At 37.9% G+C, this 23379-nt stretch overlaps 1 protein-coding gene and 1 long non-coding RNA gene across 2 annotated transcripts; one reads left to right on the forward strand and one right to left on the reverse strand.

Moving 5' to 3' along the window:
- Positions 1 to 1183: 1183 nt before the first annotated feature.
- LOC146460295 (uncharacterized) lies at positions 1184 to 5974 on the reverse strand. Its single transcript, XR_014857670.1, has 3 exons — positions 5560 to 5974; positions 4386 to 4495; positions 1184 to 1462 (listed from the first exon to the last, which is right to left on the reverse strand). It is a non-coding gene; the product is annotated as an uncharacterized LOC146460295 (long non-coding RNA).
- Positions 5975 to 20891: 14917 nt separating this feature from the next.
- Positions 20892 to 23102, forward strand: LOC146460296 (uncharacterized). The gene is made up of 2 exons (XM_085088466.1): positions 20892 to 21584; positions 22074 to 23102. Exons 1-2 carry the CDS (start codon positions 21085 to 21087, stop codon positions 22513 to 22515), a joined length of 942 nt encoding a protein of 313 aa, XP_084944592.1. The 5' UTR covers positions 20892 to 21084; the 3' UTR covers positions 22516 to 23102.
- Positions 23103 to 23379: the final 277 nt, after the last annotated feature.

A 23379-nucleotide genomic window follows, 5' to 3' on the forward strand; every position in this document is an offset into this window, starting at 1 on the left:
AAGAAACTTATGCAGCAGAAGCATTTGGTACTTGAAACTATAGCAACTTACTCAAAGAAGGGCCCTTAGCCTTTTTTAAAGCAGTGATCGGCCTTCATCAGGGCTTTTCCAAGGCCTGAGCTCAAACTTCTCCAGTAAACAAAGAAGCCCTTCAGGGGCATCAAAGCTATAAAAAATATAAGAACATCGAATTAGTACATGGGTAGAAACAGATAAAAACGGGACAATGACACTAAAACCTACAAATTTTTTTAAAATTCAGCTCGAAAAGCCTCAAATGCTGCCTCTTGCAAAATCTCCTTGATTTCCCCCATCTTGTCTTGTCTGCCCTACTCCAGAGACCCTGCCTCAAAATATTGCATTTTCAACTATTCCTAGCAACCGACCCAAATCCTTTCTCGGTCAATGGTACTGACTTCCGGTAAAAATGCGAAACTTTGACAGGTATTAGAATGTTATTGGTACCTTATACTGGCATAAAACATTTTTTAATATTAGTTGTTAAACACGCTAAATATGCCAAAATTTATTTCATTCTGAAACATGAAAATTTGCCTGGGTGGGATTCATTAAGATTTCAGATCTTAATGAGATCTTACGACATTTCTTAGAAGGGAATATCTACTAACATCAAGCGAGGGGTGACACATGATAAAAAATGAAAGTGCCTCTTAAAATGGCTAAGGATACCCTATGACAACAACAATTTATTTTACAAATTCAGATAAAAGTTGCTTGTCACGCAGATAGCCACAAAGCTAGTCGAGGCGAGACAAGATGGGCACAAGAACATATTAAAAAGTAAAAATTACAAGACATGCTGGAAAAACAGAAAAACACCGCTACCCTCTAATTTGTCATTAATGAAATGTGACAGTTTGAGATGGTGACTTGAAACACTGTTTGGGGGGGGGGGGGGGGGTGTCACATATGTATGCTATGGAAGTATCTTTCACTTGAAAGGTGTTTTTCCAAGCAGTGTATTATGAGATAGGGTAAACAGAACGCGATGAGAAAAATGTTTTGTGGAAATCAAGGCAGAGTTCCAAGTCTTAGCATAAATAGGATTAGGATATTTGGTGGCTAGATTAGGGCACCAAAAGTTGGATGAATACCTACCGAAAATTTACTGAGTACCCACCTCCCCCTAACACACAGACACATATTGACCACATCTCCTCCAAAAACAAAGCAGTTACGCTTTTATTGATCCATTTTTTTTTTTGTGTGGATTGCTATCAAGTTTACTCTAATTCAACATACGGTTTCTAAACCGGAGTCTTCTATCCCTCCTTGCTGTGCTGGGATTGACATCAATAAGATACAAGCCATCTCTTCCATCACAAAGGCAAGTTAAATACAATCCATTTACACCGTGTTCATAGGCGTAGAATATTCACTTGTGGCGAATAGACCTCTGCTTGAACAGGAACTCACCAGAAGCCGTAGAGCAATCCTGTCTCTGTGAATTAAATAACATGATATTAATCTCACAAAAAGGTTACTCAAGAAATTGACAGATGTAGCACTTGAAGAGATGACATTTGCCAAGAGACTATGAGGTAAGACAGCGAATCCCTGTGCCCCATGACAATTATTTTTAATCTTTTTTTAGTTCGCGCCATGCTATTTTGGGAAATTATAATCTGCCATTGAGTTTAAATAAGATGTCGTCATTAAAATAGCAACGCAAACAAAAATAGTTTGAAAAAAAATTTCATAGGATGAGGGGCATGTATGGGGGATTCGCTCTCTTACCTCATAGTCTCTTGTATTTGCTCATTTGCTTAGGCGCAAATTGAGTCTGACTAGAACGCAAATGTTTCAGGAGAGGATAGAAAACCCATCGTTGAGTAAGCAAAATTAGGGTCCGCCATTTGTTTTCGAGGACGAATTAAAATTGGAATGAATTTGATGAATCAAGGGCTTTTGCCTCATTGAGGTTAACCCTTTAAGCCTAGCCATAAGCATACTTATGTATCAGTCATTCCCAGAGGTGCCCATACCGTCAAAACTACATACCCTATTAATTCGTTCAAAGTCGATATACTCTTCCAAAATTCAAGTGCAAGTTTTCGCTCGATAAAGGTTTGCAAGAAAAACAAGTCCCTACAGGAGATTATTACACCTCATTACGTGGTGAGCCAATCGAGCAACAGGACCCCATGGCGTCAACAACAATTGCACAGAATTTCGTGGCAAAAGTATCGCATTGCAGACACGTTTTAGACTCCGCTGTTTCTGATCGAGCGAGATGGGGAAAGTGGCGAAAGGAAAACGTAAAAATCAACCAGGAAAACGGGGAAAAACCAAGGCTAACGAAACCGAAAGCCCATCAGCGGAGAGTTTAAGGAGTGCACTGATATCAGAGATGAAATCTATTGGGTAGGTTGTCCGTTTTGATTGCGTGTAATGTAATTTACGCTTCAAGCTAAAGCGATTATTCATTTCGTATCAAAGGAAATGTATAATGAAAGAAAATCGCATTTTTACTGTTATTTAGGTACGATGGTGATTTCTTCGTAAGAAATCTTCAAGATAGCGTGGAGCGGAGCAAAAAGCGAGAGAAAGGACCACGAAAGAACGCGCTATCTCCGGTATTACACATGGGCTCATGCACTTCTGGTGAGTTCTATTTCATCGGTCTAATTCTGCTGATTTTATGCCACTGTTTCATTACAAAAGCGCAGTAAAACGTTATTTGGTTTTATCGCGCTGCAGAAGAAAGAAATCGGCCCAGAGGATGCAGAATATGATATCTGATATTTTCACAGGACGCTTGCAAAGTAACCCTGCAGGACTTTTGCACAGCAATCGACCTCTGTGTACTTGATCCAATAACAGTGGATTAATTTGAAGGCCGCTGCTCCAGTTTTTCGGGATCACCTTCGACAGAACCTTCAACGTCGACTAGAGTTTCTTGGTCGAACCAAGAGCCTTTGCTGCTCTCTGCAAGATCACGTTTTCGATCTTCGCTGAAACCTATCTTTCCCTTTTTCTTAGGCCCTGGCTTCTTCCAGGATTTTATCCACAGGCTCTTTTCGTTTTTTGATGACTTTTCCATGTGGGAAGCACGAAGAATATAAAATTCGAAGTGAGAAATTTTCTGCGGGCGAGATGTAAACAAAATATGCTTATTTCTGAAATAAGAGCTCCTGGATGAAGCGTTTTGCCGCGAAAATTCCTCTGGGGCGTCTCGCACTAAGAAGATTATGGCACCTTTTTTATTTATATACTTTTATATGGAAGTACGTTTTCCTAAATATCTCGCGCTTTTTTCAATATCTTTCAATTTTTTTTTTTTTCAGCAAATGTTAGATAAAATCCCCAAATTCTATTTGGTCAAAAAAAATGTATTTTCACTTTTTCACCCTATCGAACCCAGGAAGTACCCTGAATCAAACCAACAAAAGTCTTACGGCGGGACCAACAAACTGTTCAAATGATCCATGGTACAACAAAATATTTCTTTGGTTCTGGGCTTACTTTCATTCTAATTAAAGCTAGTTCACGCCAAACCTAATCTCAGATGAAATTCAGTACTCTATATTGTGGATCTACTATCTGATTTTTGTCCTCCGTAGATATAGTAGACACAACTTTATTGTCTTTACCGATGAACTTATCATTGAAAGGAAGTAAAAATGCTGTGCGGTGAAGATCTCGAGTACTCAAAATTGTGCGGGCGGGCAGGAAAGGGGGGAATGAATTGACTAAAGAGGTTCATTATTTCCCACTCTTCTCATAGGTAGAGTACAATTGTATACCAGCAGGAATACTTAAAAAAATTGAAATGAGTAAGACACATTACATTTTCATGAGATTGAGCAGGTAGTGATTTTGTTTTTAAACTGATTGATATTTTCGTGGTCTTAAAGGTTAATGCCTTTGTAATGAGCGCATGAATCGAAAAAAAGAATAAGAAGAAAATAAATCGGAGAGGGGGTTATTCTTCGTTTTTTTTTTTTTTTTTTTGAGGAAATGTGCCGGACTGTTCTCCAAATGCCGGTCCTTTCTTCAGACCAAAATAATTTTATTATTGCTAAACATCAATTCTAAAAACCAGCCTCTAAAATCCATGCCAATTTCCAGACCTGAACCAGTGTGTCCAAAAGTAAGTTGTCATCTGCTAGATAAAATCTATAAATCGAAATACTTTTTTTCCACTGAATAGCATTTATCCCGCTGGATAAAGCTATCTAATGGGTAAAATTTTTGCTCGTTTTCTTATATTTGGAGCGGCACAAGCTATTAACTAGCTTATGTAAGAAAGTCGCCACCCCCTATCTGTCTAGGAGTTTATTTCACGTTCTCGCAATCACGGTTGCAGGTTTAAATGGAGATATATAAAATTCGCATTCAACAGCCGGCTCTTTTCCGCTTACCTCGAAAACCGTATTGTTTCCTTTAATAACCTTTAGCGCATATTTCGTATCGTTCCAGCTCGTGAACTGAATACACTGTCTTCCATTAGTCCGAGTTACGACCTCAAATCCTTGTAAAATGAACAAAGAATAACTTACAAACTAATTAACTAAATAAATAGCTGGTGATCAAATACAACTAAAAGCCAATATCCCAGCAAAAGCAAAAGTTGTTAGCCACTCAGACTGTTTGCAGACTGAAAGTCGACGGAAAGTCTTGAACAACAACACAGTTGTTGTTGTACAACCAAACTCAGCTGTAAACTCAACCTAAAGGCTTGCATGGGAAACTTTTCACTTTTTTGATTATTTATGCTTTCAGTATTTAATTATGAGCCTCCGCTTGCAAATGATAGTATATCAGTCGCATCGAAAAATGTACGAAAAATGCGAAATCAGATACACAATTATGCATACTCCAATCAACTATAAAGCGGTTTACGACTGGTTTCTCGTTAGACCGAAAGTAAGTAATAAAAATACTCCGATCAATCACCATGCTCGGAGAACCACGGCCAGTTAGACACCGGGTGGAAGGGATTTTCTTGGGCAAAGGTTGACTATAAGAATGGGAGAACCCCTGGGTAATAACTCTTACCGGACCTTATTTCCGGAAGCATTTGAATTTCACGCATTTGATTGGTAAGAGTACTTGCCCATGCAGGGTTTCTCCCGTTCTTACAGTACACTTTTGCCCACGGAAATCCTTTCCACCCGACTAACTACCCCTGGGTCACCGAGGATGATCAATCACAAAAGGCGTAAACAACACAAGAGCCAATATCAAGCGCGCGCGGAAAACGCCTGGCAGCAACTCACGATTAGTTTTGAATTTACCTCCCTTTGGTTGGGCGCACCAAGGCAAAACCAAAGCAAAAACGGTTTCGTCCCCAACTTAAATCGCTTATCACAAGTTCTAGGATCAAATTACAAGTGTAATGTAACCAAAGAATCCAAGTCGTTGTCTACAATATTTTCTCCAGAACATTCATCCATTTAACTTTCGTTCGTTCGCTGGTTTTATTGTTCATTAATTGGTTTGTTCTTTGTAACATTTACTTCCTCTTTCTTTTTTCTTCAAAACGTTTGTAATCGCTCTCAAATAGGACAATTAAACTAAGTTTTATTTACTTACTGGACAGGTGATTACGTGTGTCTCGCCCGTTGCACTCTACTTGTAATTGTTCGGTATCGGCGTTGCTTGGCGACAGAATGGTGGAAATTCTTATCAGATTACCCCCGCAAGGTGTGTTTATGCCATGGTGTTTCTCTCTCCAGAATGAACTAAGGCTGACAAGCTTTGACTGAACTTCCACACCACCCAACAGAAGGGCAGCCGCAATCTAAGAGAAAAGCAATGGACACATTTAGTTCATTGACTTAACTATTATGAAAGACGAGAAGAGAAATACGGTGACCGGAAAGAAGAACTATTTTTCAGTGTACAACGAGTAATCAGAAGGTAGATTTTAAGCAATACTTCTGTAGCAAGAAATGCCCCTGTTTTCGTGGAATTGTACAGGTTCCAGTGGAAACCATTAAATAGAAACTTAATACACAAGATTTCAACGGAACTATCACGTAATTCATTAATACTTTTAGGAATTAATTGTAAAAAAATATTACACCGGGTGAAAAAAATGATAAGTGATAATTGATAGTCGCCTAATGAAAAGAGAAAGTTACTAACGGATGTTATATCGCTCCCTAAATTAAACCATGAGCTGTGGAAGCACGATTTCCCACTGAGAGAAACTCATTTTCATAGATTCAGTTCGCGTCATAAGTAAAACGTCGTGAAGTGCATATATGTAACGGTAAATGTCGCAATTTTACAAAAGTAAGAACTCCCTGCCACTCCCTGTTCCTCTCCACAGCAGATTATTTCGAATCCTTTGATAATCAGTAAGTAAAACCTGACCGGCAGGAATTTAAATGATGCAAAGATTTTGAGGCGTAGTTATACTTGGGCCGTTAAGTTTTAAGATGTTTTATAACTTTCAATTTCTTTGGGTGCTAATTACTTTCCTAACTGATCCTATAAATCGAAACTTTAGAGAACCCGTGACCCTTTGTTTTAGAGCCAATGAAAATGAAGAAAAAATGAAGGCTACAATGCCTAAACAATAATTCGGACTGCTCCGAATACAACGAATTCTCCCTAAAAGTACAACCGATATAATGAGGTAAGACAAGAGATTAGTATTTTGTTAGTAATTCCAGTTTTGTCGCAGGAAGCATAGATTTAGAGGTAAAAACATTTTGCCATTGTGAAGAACTACTTCTACTCCCACCCTTAATATGATGTAAGCATTTTTGGCGAGCCCTATAATTTTTGTTTCTTCCATATCAAACTGTGATCTTAGCTATTGCTGCGTTAAACTATACGCTGGAGGCTAAAAAAGAAACCAACGCAAGTGTGATACCTAAGGGTAGTTCAAGGCCCCAACTACGTAGGAGGATAAAATCGGGCTCAAAGCAAGAAAGAGAAAGTAAGACGTGTGGGAAAAGGTGGTCATGGGCAATATTTTCGAGCTCTGAAATCTTATGATTCTTCTTTAATAAGGCAAGGCAAGGCTGTAGAATTTGCAATAACACGGCGATATCGCGACAGCGTACTGATCTGAGCGTAAGGACATGAGCATGTATTCCTCATATTTTCTTTTTTTTTTCTTCTTTACCTCAGAAAGAGTCACTTGGTGACCAAATAAAGGTTTCCGTATCGTTTTCGTTTATTGTTAAAAGAAACAGTTGAAAGATCTGCGATAGGAAAGGAGTGCTGACTTTGTAGATAGGAAAGTTACATTTTAAAATGCTTTCTTATATCAGTTTACCTACATTTGGGGTAGAAATTGTAAATGCATAAATATGACTTTTGACAATCATAGTATGTCGCCCTCCCTTTTGCTAGCTACGACTTGGAGCATGAATACGTTAGTTACAATAGACGAAAAAAATATTTAAATAGATTCCAACATGTCAAACACGTTCGGTTGAAAAAAAAACCCAGTATTTTAAAGAATTTTTTGTGCTCTGAGCGTTCTCAGTCTTTAAGACTTAAAGTACAAAGAAATGAATTGCTGTGTGAGCTGAACTAGCGAAGTGAGAAAGCTAAAAAAAAGTGCACACAAAAGACTATTCTTGAATTTCTGGCCACATTTCGCTGACAAATTTTGTTAACTAATTTTGCCCCAAAAAGCGACAGTAGCTTACTTAATTGAGCAAATGAACATCATTATAATCGTTTGTACTTACTATAACAATGAATAACGATTGACTCCGCCATTTCCGTCCAGTATTTTCAGCTACTGAGTATTGCAGACAAGCGAAAAGTCATTATGATTTTCCCAAGGCTGTGTCTCTTTATATACCATTCTGAAGCTGTTGTTGTTTTCGCAGCGGTAAAGCCTGGCCTACCCTTTTTTGCAATGTAATCGATCCTCACGGTTGAATTACCCTTGGTCCAGTATCTTTTGTTGTCATTATTCCGTGTTTTGTTTTAGGTTTTTCTTCTTTGCTATGAGAGGTCACTCTATTTTAAGTACCCACTTAAACGTATAACGGCATTTAAGGTCATCGCAATATATCTTAGCATGTACCTAGCCTTGCCACAAACATCCCACTTCCACATCTCTTCATTAACTTTCCTTTCTACTTATCGCATGTTTTAGTTACAGGAAATTTAAAATGACTCAAACCGATATTATCATAAATCTACTGAAATAGCTGACGTATGACTACACGAATCCCGATCGAACATTTTGTTCCAGTTTCGTGGTATTATCTGAAATTGAGTGGGTGATTATAACCCGAAAATAATATCGTTAGAGGTTAATCTTACTCTTACAATATACAACACAGCTCTACTTAGTGTGGTCAGTACACTTTATTAGCCAAAAATGTATTCAGTTGAGCTAGCTCTTAACTTGTATGCAGTTATGCCACGATAAAGAAAACACAATTGAAATTAAATGATATTTACAACTCCAATAATTTAAAACATCATATTCTACAGGTTAGCTGCTGTAGACTTTTAACCGATTATTAAAGGTCATGCTAGCCTATTGTATGTATCGATACTGTTTCAAAAAGTTGTTTTTGTTTTTATTTTTTGTTTTTTCATTTTAGGTTTTAAGTAATTAAAAATATGGACCAACCGCAATTTTCTTTTCTTCTCTTCTGGTAATTTTTTTTTCTATCTTTTGGGATATTTTGACAGGAAATTCATACCAAAATTGTCATAAAAAAAAAAACACTCAAAAGGTTGACGCATTAACACGAATGTCGTGAATTAAAACTTTCTTCAAAATTGATATTACCTCTTAGGGTGTTGAGCTTTCGTCTGAAATCGAGTGGATAATTTACATGTCGCCACATATCAATCTTACTCTTGGTAGTGTTCATACTCTATAGGTCAGTTGTTGTTGAGACTCAACCAAATATTTAAAAAAATCCTAGTTTATCACTTTTTTCAAGAAACCACGAAGACCTGAAGTCATTATACTTTCGGTTAGCTTTCTCTAAGTACACTTCAAATCCACTGTGAACTAGCCTCACTGTCAAAACCTACTGTAATAAATAAATAAAAAAGTCTTTATTTCTTCACAAGATAAAAAAATACATATCTTATGTCACAATTGAGTGTTTGAGTAAAAAAGTACCTACATAGCCAAATTGTATTTAAAAATTAGTCGATTAACGTAAGAGTTCTTGAATCTATCTGTATTAACTTTCGGATACTGACTTGTGTGGAACACTTTGAGCAAATATATTGAAAGGCATTTGAGATAGAAATCTAGAAAATTAAGTAAGCTGGGCATATGACAATTTCTTTTATTGGGGGGTCTAGAAAAATAAGGTCACTCAATGTTTTCTCTCTCGCTGAGCAGACTACGCTATGGCTTGCATTTACGGGGACAATCTATTTAATATATACTGAGGCCGTCCGCTTTTGGTAATGTTGACACTGACAAGTCCAGCACTGCCGCCGGTTCACGTTGGATGGCTGACTTTGTATTCACATTGACATCTGAGAGTTTCCCACGAAACTTCGATTACAAAATTTTTGCAGAATATTTTATTATGACCTGAACATAAATTTCTTTACGGTCGATGTTTAGCAAAACATTCAAGTTTTTTTATTTATTTATTTATTTTTTTTTTTTTACTTTCTGTGAGTCTACCATACTCAACTGAATGAATTTATTAAGCAGCGATTTTATTATACATAAGTCACAAGCTACGCCTTTATTATATTTGTCAATGTTACTGTTATGTAAATTCAACAAATATAATGCTTCTTCTGAGACTGGGACAGGAACGAGCAGCGCTTTGACGTGTTTTTGTTTTTTTTGTTTTTTGTTTTAGCCCTGATCGAGTTGCCAATTTTCCTTTGACCCCTGCATGGCTATAGCTAACATCTTCCTATATGTTAAACGAAAACATGTAGAAAGAAATAGTTCCATTTCTTGAAAGACCAATTCACCAGAAAATCGAACAAAAGACGAAGACGAAGTGCTACGAGCGCTAAATATAGCGGACGACGGGACAGACAAACTAGATAAGATTATTGCCAAACTCAGGAAACTCGATATCATCGAGACCACTTAGAATGGGATGTGTGACAGAGGTGTTAAGATTGAGGAGGAGGGGAAAACTAAAAAGCAACACCAGCGTAATGGAAGAAAAATTCAAAGAAGCAACCGGACACCAAAGTCAAAAATATGGACACAGTTTTAACTGGGTTGAACGAACAGATTAAGCAGCCGCAAAAGAAGATCAAACATATCAAGGTCTCAAATATAAAGGAGCCTGTGGAGCTTCATTGAAAACAACTTTATGCTGAAGCGTACAACGGAAGAGAAAACCTGATTTTTTTTTTTTTTTTTTTTTTTTTGAATGAAGGAAACCAGTCCTTCGATGGATGAGGACGGAGGCGACACTCAAAAGCTTTGCATTGATACATCGGGAAGGAACGACCATGGCTTTGATTATCCTGCTAACAATATTGAGTTTCAAAGAGTTCATCGTATTAGTAAAGCGAAACCGATTAAAGCCAAGAGGGCTAATTGCAAGATTACTGCGTTTTTCTGACCGAGAAAGGGCATTGAGTCTGAGCAATGCTTAGCGGCTGTCTCGCTGTGATCCACACGTCACGAATCATAGCTAACAGGTAAGTGTAATTGTTCTTTTTTGTGTTTTTTTTTCTTCTTCTTCTTCTTCTTCTTCTTCTTCTTCTTCTTCTTCTTCTCTCCATCGTCCCTGCTTTGCCCTCGAAAGTCACGAGGGTATCTGTAACCTTAATTATCCAGGTAAAATAAAACCCTTGCTATTTTACCAAGGGAAATTTATACTGGGGAAGTCATTTTCACCCAGGGTGGTGTGACCACGTCTATTATTCACATCGTGACTAAACAAAAAATGTTTTTTATGTAACCTTATAATTTACGCAAACAACGAGGAAGTCGTTGTCGTTCTCAAACAAATATCACTAACGATATGCATTTTTTATTTGAGAAATACTTAAAAGCCCAAGACCAAACCGCAAGTACGTAGGTCATATTCATTGCATTCTACGTGAAGAAGTCCGTTCAATACCAAATTGTATGAAGGGAGCTATATTTTGCGATATTATTAGTCCTTGTTGTGAGTTAAATTGCTAATATGGAGCTATCCTGGATGAGATGACAACATTTCGCCAGTTGACAATTTCGAGAACACTCTATTTAAGTACGAAGTTGGGATTATTAAAGAGATATGATATTGAAGAAATAGCTATATTACAGAGTGCGTAGGTACTTGAGGTCGCTTATAGGATAAGATGTAAAATGATTATCACGGTGTATTTCTAGAGTAAATATGTCGCTCCAAATTGATTATTTAAATGACTTCAATCGACAAATTCTCTTACTTGCTATAGAGCTTGTATTCATCAAAAAACCTATACAAGTCAATTATCATTAAGCTTTCTGATTTAATCAAATAACATTTACAAACTAAGATGACACGGCTTGATTTCATCACTTCAGTAAGTCGAAAATAGGATATTTTCCAACATTCAAAGAGAACTGATATCTTCTTATGTTAAGACTAACCTGTAATGTGAACAGTGTAATTGTCAAGTGATTGAAAGATTTTAACGAACTGGAAAAAAAAAACCCAAGAAGGTTTATGAGAGCAATGCCAAGTATAAATTCACCAAAAGTTACTCCATCATCGCTTTATGTCTGTATAGAGCCACCTTAAATGTCTTTCAAAGTCTGTAATTGACTTTGCGCTTGCTTACATGTATATCGAATAATTTCCCGCAAATCGCAGACTAATAGTATTCAAAGAGAGCGGAATAGGCTTGACGCAGGTTTTAAAAACAAAAACAAAAAAACCATAAGGTATGTAAATCTGCTTTTACTTTACGCAATTCTACTATCTGTAAACAACTTGAAATCTATTGAGTGTGGTACTTATTGTATCACATTAGAAATAGACTCAATGATTGCTTCAAAATATTATATGTATGATATTGCTCTCGTCCTAAGTGGTGTTGGGCATAATGATGTTTCTTTAAAAAAGCTTTTTTAAATTATGTTTATACGAATTATAGACAAAAATATAAAAAAAAAAGTCATCCTTAACCTCTAAAGAGATCTCCTTAGTTTATTTTGTTTTCATAAATGACATTATTTGTTTTACTCAATGCTGCTAACTAACCATTAATGAAGCCGTGGATCGTTAAGGCTGATTTAGACGGTACACTGAGCTATGTGGTATGAGAAAAGATGGCTGTGTTAATCACAATTTCAACTTCCTTACGATTTTAATACTGTTCGCAAGAAGCTAGCTAGCAGCGTGTGCTAAAGAAATTGTACACGAATATCCTTATGAAAGACACCACTTTTCAATCACGCTTGATTGTAGAAAGATAGTCAATCTAGTCTTAGCCGTTTGAACGTTTTAAACTAGTTATAATTGAAAAATATTCTGCTCTTCGAGCCCGTCTCGGTTTTTCACCATAAAGACTTTGGAAATTTTATTGGAATGTTTGGCTCAACCTTAACCTTGTGAAAAAAAATTAGTTGCAAGGAAGCATCGATTTTTAGACATGTTTTAGAAACCAACCCTTCAGTATTGGTATTTCTTTCTGACCCGTTTTCGAAAGGAAGAAAGGTGAGAGAAACAAGAACAGCTGTCACCATAGTGCGTGCACCGGCACATTGAATTTCTAAGGGCGTCTGTTACGCTGACTTTTCCTGTCTTCTCTTGGATTTGATACTCAAATCGCCTTGGAAACTTTGGATGACTAAAAATTAACTTCGTTTCCAATGGAGTTTCGAAAAGCTGCTAATCACAGTAATTAATATCAATGAAATTAAATGACTAAATATGTTGCATATGTGTTGTTTTTTTTTTTTTTTTACTTACTCTAAAAAGAAAAGACCTTATCGTGGCTTTTCTGTTCATCTTTTGTTAACGGCAGTAGTACTGATCAATAATTTACGGATAGGTAAATCATCCGAAATGTATACCGTTATGTATAGAGGTTTTGTACTGTAGAAATAATTATGAAATGTGAAGCAAGGTTTAGCTATTGATATTACGATTTAGTCTGGTGAATGAAGCCAAGTAAACTTCACATAATGTACCAGTAAATGTGAGCACCTTTACTCTGCAGGCGTGAGACTCGTGCATTATGCGTGAGAGTTGGCAGGTATACATTCTGGTTTATGTATGCAGTTTAAACTGTACACGCTTCATCGCTTGATTGGTGGACATTTACTGTTTTTGCTTTAAAAATTAATGTAGTGCCACTGCAAGGGCCCCTTCTTCTTGTGGCAGGACACCGACTTCTGATGTGGCCCAGACGGCCACAATTATAACATCTCCCTTTGAAAGAGAATAATTGAAATTAATTTTAATTCTAGTTAATATCAATATATGGACTGACGTACTTACTTTCTCTGTTACGCTGCCTCAATCTGTGAGAGAACTGACGTGAACCAGCTTCTCCTCCCCGCCTGAAAGCCTCATCACGAGCCTCCCTCCTTCGAAGCTTGCTTGTGACCCGGCTTAATTCAGTAAGAATGTCAGCTCGAGACCTCTGTGCTTCTTTATCAACTGGTGAGCGATGTTTTTCTTGTTTCACTATTTTCTATTTGGCTCCCTACGTTATTTGTTTGTGGTTCTTCTGCCATGGCAATGTCTTCATTGAGGAGCCTTCTCTCCCCCCTCCGGAGGAGGCTCTGGCAATGGATCATTTGAGGCATTCGCCACACTATTGCGCAGGTTTTCTGTAGCCATCTAACAAAAAAAGAAAGCCATTTAATGCAACTACAACTGGGACACATTTAAGACCACTAGACCACTTATATCTCCTAAACGAGCACGGTGTCTTATCTTTCATATTGCGCGCACATTTTCACTGACTATCATGAAGGAAATGATCAGGAAAAGTTTAGAGTAGATCTCACTTCAACTTCTTGAACGAAAGAATCACCTTAAAATGATTCCAGAATGACAATTGTAGAAACAAAAACATTGACTCCATGTTTTGTTCTGAAATGTGCAGTACAAACATTGACCATACTTGATCGCACAAAATTGTTTAAATAAAAACTGAGTAAAATGCAAATTATGCAAAACAGAGTTGTTGAAATTGGTGTTTTTCCAGTAGAGGGCATTGTAGTTCAAAGTAACTAACGGCCGAATTTGGGTTTCCGCTTACAGCACATTCTGCAACATTTTAGGCAAATAACTGGCGGCCGAATTTGGATCTGCTTACATTACGTACTGCAACATTTCAGGCCAGTAGCTAAGGCCGAATTTGGGTCCACTTCCGTTACATACTGGAACATTTTAGGCCAGTAAGTAACGGCCGAATGTGGATCCACTTACATTACATACTGCAACATTTTAGGCCAGTAACTAATGGCTGAAATTGGATCCGCTTACATTACATACTGCAACATTTTAGGCCAGTAACTAATTTTAGTCCAGTAACTAACGGTCGAATTTGATATTCTCTCTTTATCCAAATGTCTGTTTTGACTTGTCGTTAGACTTATGTAAATTTCTTCACTTATCAGCAATCTTTTGCTGGATGCCAGTTTTTCCTACCCAGTTTTTTCCACTTCTTCGGTCCACTTGAAGTGTCTTTTGAGTTGACCTTGGAATGGTAAAGAGGTGCATTTAAAATATTTCCAGGGTACAACGCAATGAAACTGCCTGTCTAATGGAAAATATGGCAGAAGAAGAAGCCGGCTAAAATCACTCCAACTGCAACTTTTGCTGATAGTTAATCTCTCCCTTGAGTTTTCGCAATTACTAAGTTTCATTTGATCAAACTATAATTAGTAATAATTGTCACATTTAACTAGTGGAAAAATTTTCAGAACCTTGAGTAGGAAGTTTGAATGGAATCATAGAACGCATATAGACCCTTAGATAAATATTATTGAAGTATATAGTTACCTTTTATGGCTGCCAGAATCATTGGGTTCAAGGGAGACTTTCCGTTTGTGCCCTTTATGTTAGAGATGCACATAACTTCTTTTGGAATTAGATTGTCCAAGAGGTTCAGTGCAAGAGCTGAGGAAGAATGTGAGTGAATGACAATGTCGTCAACTTTTTTTTCTTGTTTTAACACCAACCTTGGGGTCTCAAATTATTGCTGTTAATAAGATAAAGAAAATTGATTCATGAAATTCTTTAAATGTTCTTTGAATATCAGTAAATATTGATTTTGCATATCACTATTTACTGCTAGGTAATCAGTATATCCTTTTTCCACAAGTAAACAGGACAAAAAGAGTGACAATAATAATAATAATAATAATAATAATAATAATAATAATAATAATAATAATAATAATTATTGCACCACTCATCATAAGCAACAGGGACTGTAAACACAGGACATATTTTGCTACATAAACTTACTTTAACTGTAAGAATGAGTACATTTCACTCTTAATTCACAATAATGTGTGCGTCTAGTTTGTAGGATTTATTGATAACTCACCAAACTCATCCACTGGACATGGAGATTCAGTTGCATTTGAGTCCTAAAATGAATCATCAACAGCGTCATTGCATTGCATAATAGTTTTACAGCTTATCAATCATTGCATCAATTTGGTAGTTTCTAGTCTCTTCTGCACATGTCCAAGACATTCTTCCTTCTGAACTTTAACCTCAACATCAAACACGTGGTAGCTATCTTTAACCAAATTAAAGCTCTTGCTATCTCCATGCCCACAATATTCACGGTAAATAAGCTTATTCTTACGTAAGATAGGGAAAATATCCTCAAGGCACCCTCAGGTTCCAGGCAGAGCAGAGCTACAGGTGTCCTTCCAATTTCAAAATTGAGGGACCACGATCTTTAGGCATATCCTTTTTTGTGTTGAAGTTAGGCACACAGCCTTTTCAAGCAGATAAGGTTAAGTATTAATCAAGACTACTTAATAATAATATTAATAATAATAATAATAATAATAATAATAATAATAATAATAATAATAATACTCCTGAGTAGAAATTATGAATAAACAGTAGGTAAAAAATTGATAAATATAAAATCACAGTAAAATCCTAAGATAGAGTTAACGATGTAACAAAATTAGATGAAATGGTTCACAAAAGCTTCTTAAACCCAGGTTATTTTAATTTCTTATAGACACTGGAATAGTGTTTTTTGCTTGCCTGTCCTTCCATCCTCATTATCTGAATGGTCCAAAGAAAGACATCCAAAGTTGTATGATGTCCTGATTTATCTCCTCTCCAAATAATCTGCTTTCACTTTGAGTTCTGTAGCACAGGTCACCTCCTCGATGTGCCAAAAAAGGTCTTTAGAAGTCTACACCATGCCAAAGTGAGGGCAATTCAGACCCACAATTTGAGGGCATTTCGGACCAGCAATTTGACTACTTTGAATGGCTCTATCTCGTGTCCTTTTAAACGGTTTTGCTTCCTTTTTTTGGTGATATGCATTAACTATTGCTTATGTAGATAAAGCTGAGTGAATTGAATTTGCCCGTTTATTTTTAGCGTTACAATTTGTTAAGCGTATGCAGACTTTAGAGTACCTTTTGGAGAGCAAATAAGCTGCTATCTTGTTTTAAACTTGTGTTAGCCACTTATGGAGCTACTGTGGTGTAAAAAGATTGGTTTCCTGGTCCCCCCCCCCCCCCCCCTCTCACTTTGATGTAATCATTGAGGGTATTATCCTGAGACCTGATGCTTAAATGGTAGTATCAAAGGTCATTCAGGGGGTTTCATCAAATGACCAGCTTGACTCATTGTCGCCAGGATCATATGGCACACCTGTTGCTTTTTAGTGGGGCACTTGCCGGGGGCTGGTTACCCCAGCTCGTGTGGTATCCCTAACTAGAATGAACAGGGGCCGAGGCTTATGGAAACGAAACGAAGATAGTTGACTTTTTACAAAGAGGTAAAATATTTACAATTTTATCTACATGACCGTATTTACAATAGATAATTGGAATAAATTATGTTAATGTTTACATTTCTTTATTCATTCATATGTTAATTCACTTCAACTGTGTTCAGTGAATTCTTTCAACTCAACTTTTTTTTGTTTTTCTTTTTTAATCCTGTTCTTCTTCTTTTTCTTGTGAACTCAACGTCTTAGACAAAGTTACATATGGTTGGCCGCAACAGGTGATTTCTCTAAATGGAATGGCGACGAGTGCGTTGTGGCTGGGTCTAGGTCCCCACTGTTCTTGATCTTGTTGGGGGGAGGGTGGACAGCGTATGCGTTAAGAATAAATGACATACAGATGGAAGTGTGGGTTGTGGCAAGTAGGTGCTTGTGACAATGAATGCAGTGTAATGGCTACTCCAAACCAGTGAATAGGTGCTGGGAAATGGTTGTGAGGTGTGGGGTGGAATGCATGCCAGGTGATGAGGGCATGGGGGCAGTATTGGTGGAGCGTGTGATTGAGGAAGTGGTGGGGCAAGGCTGGATATGGCAAAGAGGAGGGGTAGATGATCTTGGGATGGGATGGCATTAGGGTGAGCTTGGGTGGGTGGTCGAAGGGGTGAACTTGGGAGAATGGGGATTAGAGGAGGAGGTGGTCCTGGGTAGATGGTGGAAGTGGTGGGGCGTGTGATTGTGGACGTGGTGGGGCGAGTCAGTATACAGCGAAGAGGAGGGGTAGGGATGAGCGGTCTTTGGTAGATAATGGAAGGGTGGGGTGATGTTAGGTGAAGTTTCTTGGGGATAGGGTCAAGGGGAGCAGAAGGGGACATTGGAGGTGGCATGATGGGAGTGAAAGTAACTAGTGTGTGATAATGGTTACGGAAACGGATAGGTGAAGATGGGGTCGGGTGGGTGATAGTTGAAATGGTTAATGGACCTGGGGTGGGGTGGGTGGTAGTGAATGTGGTTTGAGGATGCGATGCGTATGGGGTGGGGTGTACGGGCGGGTGAAAGTTGGGTAAATGTGGTGTAGGTGGGGCCTGATGCCTCTGAAAAAGTTCAGTATGACACAATCGAGTGGGGTGCTTGTGACGGAGGGTGTTTGCGTGGATGCACTGGTGGTGGTGATGGAGGGTGTTTGTGTTGATGTGCTGGTACTGGTGCTGCTCTCCTCTTATTCTGATTTCCTTTTTCGGCATTTTCCCAGTCTAAAAGTTAAGCGACTAAAACTAAAAAAAAACTATTTAAGATATTGAGCTCTAGTTTTCACCAAGAGTAATATTAAACAGCATGCTTTCATTGTGCTAAGGTTAAGTAGCAGGTGTGAGAACTACCTCATGTAATCGGTAGCCAAATAGCTTTTGTTAAAAGTTACATGTAAAATTCATTAAAACTGACGTGCAAACAAAATGTCAACTTCCTAAGACCATAAAAAAAACCGATGTGGCTAAAAAAATCCAAAGCTTAGTTCGCATTAAACGCTAACCATAGGACTAACTTTCCTGCTGTTACCGGCACTTGGTGAGATGCTTCCCTTCAACAATTCCTTTAAAACCTTAGAGAGTGGAGCAAGAAAGGTAAAAAAACCCAAAGAGAAAATTCAATTGTAAGGCGTATCGTTGAAAGGAAACACGAGTCTGCAATTACCTAGCCCGCAAATCCAATATTTTGGGCCTTTTGCAGCCACAAAGCAAAGCACCAAAATGGTTTGCGATTACTTGAACATTTTGTTGGGTTCCCACACAGAAAACCAAATTCGAAATGTTTTTTCAAGAAAACCCCTGAAAGAAAGAAAGAACACTTGTAAACGCCAAAGTTCACTGTATCGAAAGCTGAGTGGAAGTTGATGCTTGCCTTCATGGGTGTTTGAACATTTCAGCTTTTGCGCACGCTAATAAGTATGTTACCACACTGTGATGTTTTGAAATGTTTTGGAGTGAAACGTTTGTTACGCTTGCATAATTTACTCTTTTAATCAATGTTTGGTCCGTTAGAGCCGATACAAAATGGGAATCATGACTACTGTTTGTATTAATGTTGAGCAAGGCAGCGAGAAATTGCCATATATAAAAACAATCAGCATTAGAATATTCACACATTCCTCGCGCTTACCTTTTGCTGCTCCTTCTCCTTCATGCAAAGATTTCTTTTCGATTTACAAGCTGGTGATGGCTCCTCTTTTCCGCAAATGCTTGGTAAAGATCCATGGTTGACTTCACGGCCATAACTTGGGTGGAAAGCCCAAGTAAAACAATGTTCCTCAAAGTAAACCAAGCAAAAAACAAAAATTGCCCGTGGGCAAGGATGGAAATTCTTCCTCTTGGTTCGAACAAACCGGAGCCACGAATCTCTTGTACTATTGGTTGGACTCGTGTGCAATGTAATTCCTGCTGCTTTGTTGGAGCGGTTACTACAACCCTGGACAACACAGCGACTTCCACCATTTGAAAAACGAGAGAATTTTCAAAAACAGGAGCGCAAATCGTAATACGAAATTAGCCATGTGGGGATAGCTCGAACTGCGAGTTGAGAGAATGACGTCACTTGATTTTCCCGCGAAATTACAACTCTGTTGTCAATGGAAACCATCTGCCATTGGTAACCAGGCTGCAGGAACATGGCGGTTCAATGGCGGATGAAAATAAACGGAGTTTGAGCGCAAAAAAAAACACTTCCCTTCATTGCACAAGGATATACTTTGGAAATGATAAACTTCAGGACATAAGCTACCAATCAAGTGAAAATTAAAGGTATTACAAAATTTGCTCGTAGTAGCACTTTAATGTTTCCTTAGTAAGATCTTAATCGAAATTTGTACCAAGATCTTACAATTATTCTGATTAAGATCTTCCTGCCTTACAGTTATCTCGCTAAGGTCTTAGCAGAAATAACAATAAGATCTTTTAAAACAGTTCTTATAAAGTTCTTGTACAGCAAAAACGGAACCTTCTTAATAAGATGTCACTTTAATTCTTTATTAAGATCTCATAATGATGATAAGACGGAATTTCTGGTGATTGGGACAAGGCAGCAGCTGTCAAAAGTGAACATTGACTCACTTTGCGTTGGCAATGCGACAGTCCTGCCATCATCCGAAGCCAAAAACCTAGGTTGCTGGCTCGATAATCAGCTTAAGATGGTCAGTCATATTAACAAGACGTGTAAAGCCGCCTTCTTTTATTTGTTTAATATTAGAAGAATAAGGAAATTTCTCAGTTCTGACAACACTCAAGTTTTAGTTAATGCATTTGTTACTAGCCGCCTCGACTACTGTAATAGCGTTTTATATGGCCTGCCTACTACTGAACTGCAAAAACTCCAACGTGTCCAAAACGCTGCTGCCAGGCTTATCTGTAACGTAAGTCGTTTCGATCACATTTCTCCAACACTGAAAATGTTGCACTGGTTTCCAGTGAAGTATCGTATTGACTTCAAGATATTGTTAATTACGTATAAGGCTATCCATGGACTCGCTCCAGCGTATCTTAGCGAACTTATCACCCTAAAGACAGTATCTAGATATAGTCTTAGGTCGTCCGGCGAAGTCCTCCTTCAACCGCCCAGAATCAAGACTCCGCGTACGCTGGATGATCGTAGCTTTACCGTAACCGCACCAGCGCTCTGGAACAGTTTACCGAACGCAGTTCACTGCGCGCAAAGTGTTCAATCTTTTAAGGACAGGTTAAAAACTCATTTATTTCGTCAAGCCTTTGACCTTTATTGAGAATTGTATTTTAGCCATTGACCTTGCCATTGTAATTTTAAATTATATTTATTTAGGATATCTTTATTGTAAAGCACGCGAGAGCATCTGTTTATGATTCTCGCGGTATGTAAATGATAAATTATTATAAATTATTATAATATCTCAATTACAAGAATCTTGACAGATCTAAGAATAAATAAACATACCAGCAAGACTCTCACACTGACTGTGATAATCTCTTTACTTGCATTGTTATTAACATTAAAATTTGTTGTGACATCTTGCACATCTAGCCTACGTGTAGCCGTACCCACCCCCCGAAGAAAAACGGGAGGAGGGAACGTCTACGAAGACCTGGCGCTTATCTTGTTATGTGACGTCAGAGCTTTTGCATGAAAATGTATAATAGTTTCTCATTGGATAATCTATTTCACATTTCTTTGGAGGACACACATTGGCTTAAATTGTGGTTGCCTCGTTCTCATGACAAAAAATGACAACAGAGCCAAGTTTCCAAGATGGCGGACGTGATGTCGGAAAACGGGCAAGCGAACAAAACGTTGTATAACACGGCTGTAGATCGAGTATGTGCGATTTTTGGGATAGAAAAGTTACACTCGGAGCAACAGAAAGCCATAGATAAGTTCTTTGAGCAAAAAGATGTCTTCGTTTCCTTACCGACCGGTTATGGAAAATCATTTATATTTCAAGCGATACCGGTGATCGCGTCTCTTGTTTGGAAGAAACCGTACACAATTTTCATTGTGTCACCACTCAAGGCACTTATGGAAGGTCAAGTGCAATATCTAAATGGGCTTGGATTAAAAGCTGTGGCACTAAATGAAGAATCCGACGAGGTTATAATTGAGAAAGTTATGAAAGGTGACTATTCCCACGTGTATGATTCTCCAGAGAGTTTTCTCGCTCAGGATACCTGGCGCGATATCTTTAGTTCAACCACCTTCAAGAATCACTTGGTTGGAGTCGCTATAGATGAAGCACATTGCATTAGCCATTGGTAGGTTTTATTAAAGTCTTATTGCAATAAATCTGAAATTCTAGCATACAATGAAACGAATTTCGTGGCTTATACGTGAAAAGTCATAGATATGTGAAAAGTCAAACGGATTTTACATTTTTCTAAGTTCGTGAAATTTCTTTACGTTGAGTGAACTTTTGCGAATTGAGAATTGTACATATATTTAAGTAGTTTTTTTAGTTCCTGGCAGGTCCACACCAGCCTTTGGGTTGCCACAAACCGACCTGCCTTAACAAAAATTATATGTATGTATGTATGTAGAAGAAAAAGTAGTTCATATTTTTAATTGGCTAGGGATTTCCAGTGACCTTCACTTCTGAATGGAAAATCAGCAAATTTAATATCTTGCTATACCTCTAGAACTACAAATTTACCATTTCATTTCAAATATTTTAAAAAATTGTGAGCTCTGTCTTCATCAAATTACTTTTGTTTAAGTATGTAAACACAACTTTCCATTTTCAACAGGGGTCTTCCTGGTGAAAGGAGTGTACCATTCAGGGAATGGTTTGGAAATCTCGGGGAATTAAGATCCCTCATCTCGGAGAAAGCAAGGATGGTTGTAGTCACTGCCACTGCCACTAAGATGACAAGGGTGAAGATATTTGACACCCTTCACCTTGGTCCAGAGACTGTTCTGATTGAAAAGAGTCCTGATCGGTCAAATCTTAAGTACAGTGCTATTTATATAACAAAGAGCATGCCTTTTGAACAAATTTTTGCAAATGTAATCACAGAACTTAAGGATAAAGGAAAAAATTCAGGAAGGACAATCGCCAAACTCGAAAGCAGTGTGCAATACTTTTCAGAACATTTACTTTATTCCTGGGGGAAAAGCTGTTCAATGGCGACAAACAACCTAAGAATAGAATTGTGGAAATGTATCATGCAGGCACCCCGGCAACTGTGAAAAAGCACATAGTTCAGAACATGTCTCTTGATGATGGCCACATCCGCTGCCTTATCACCACTGTTGCTTTTGGGATGGGTGTAAACTGCAAAAAGGTGAGGACAATTTATCACATGGGTCCTGCAAAAAATATTGAATGCTACTTCCAAGAGAGTGGAAGAGGAGGAAGGGATGGTTTGCCAGCTGTCTGTGTTCTTCTGCACAATGGCATACTAGCTAACCACTGCAAGCAAGACATCAAAGACTACTGTAAGACAGAAATGTGCAGAAGAGACACATTGTTTTCACCATTTGATGAAAAGCCGATGCAAGTTACCCCAAAGCATGACTGTTGCGATAACTGTGCAGCCGATTGCTCCTGTGGTTTGGATGATTGTGAAGGTTCATTTAGCTTGAATATGTCAGATGCAGTAGAACTACCTGGTTATTTGCATTTCAAAGAGAGACAAGTGTGTACTCAAAACAAAGTCTACTTAAAAAATGCTTTAAAACAGTACAGGAGAGATGAGATTCACAAGCAAATGAACAAACTGGAAGAGTTGGTTAGTTGTCCAAATGTTCTGCTTGAGCTTGGTGACTTTTTCATAGATCAAAAACATTTTTTCGTTCCATGAGACTGGCCTTGCTGTACTCCTGTCCCTGAAAAATGAATTATAAAATACACGATATAAGATCCACCCATTAGAAACTTTCGAGAATTGATTTACAAAACAATAGCAATATATACTTGATTGGACTGTTTACCTAATAAATATATCTTACGGCATGTCCAATAACCAGTTTTTCTTTGGCGGGAGCTGCATATTTGTGACATGAAGATAAAATGGACGGCATTTCAGCTTCCATTTACACAGCCTTTGCATT

This window comes from Pavona decussata, unplaced genomic scaffold (assembly GCF_977016875.1).
Source record: "Pavona decussata unplaced genomic scaffold, jaPavDecu1.1 SCAFFOLD_214, whole genome shotgun sequence".
Lineage (NCBI taxonomy): Eukaryota > Metazoa > Cnidaria > Anthozoa > Scleractinia > Agariciidae > Pavona > Pavona decussata.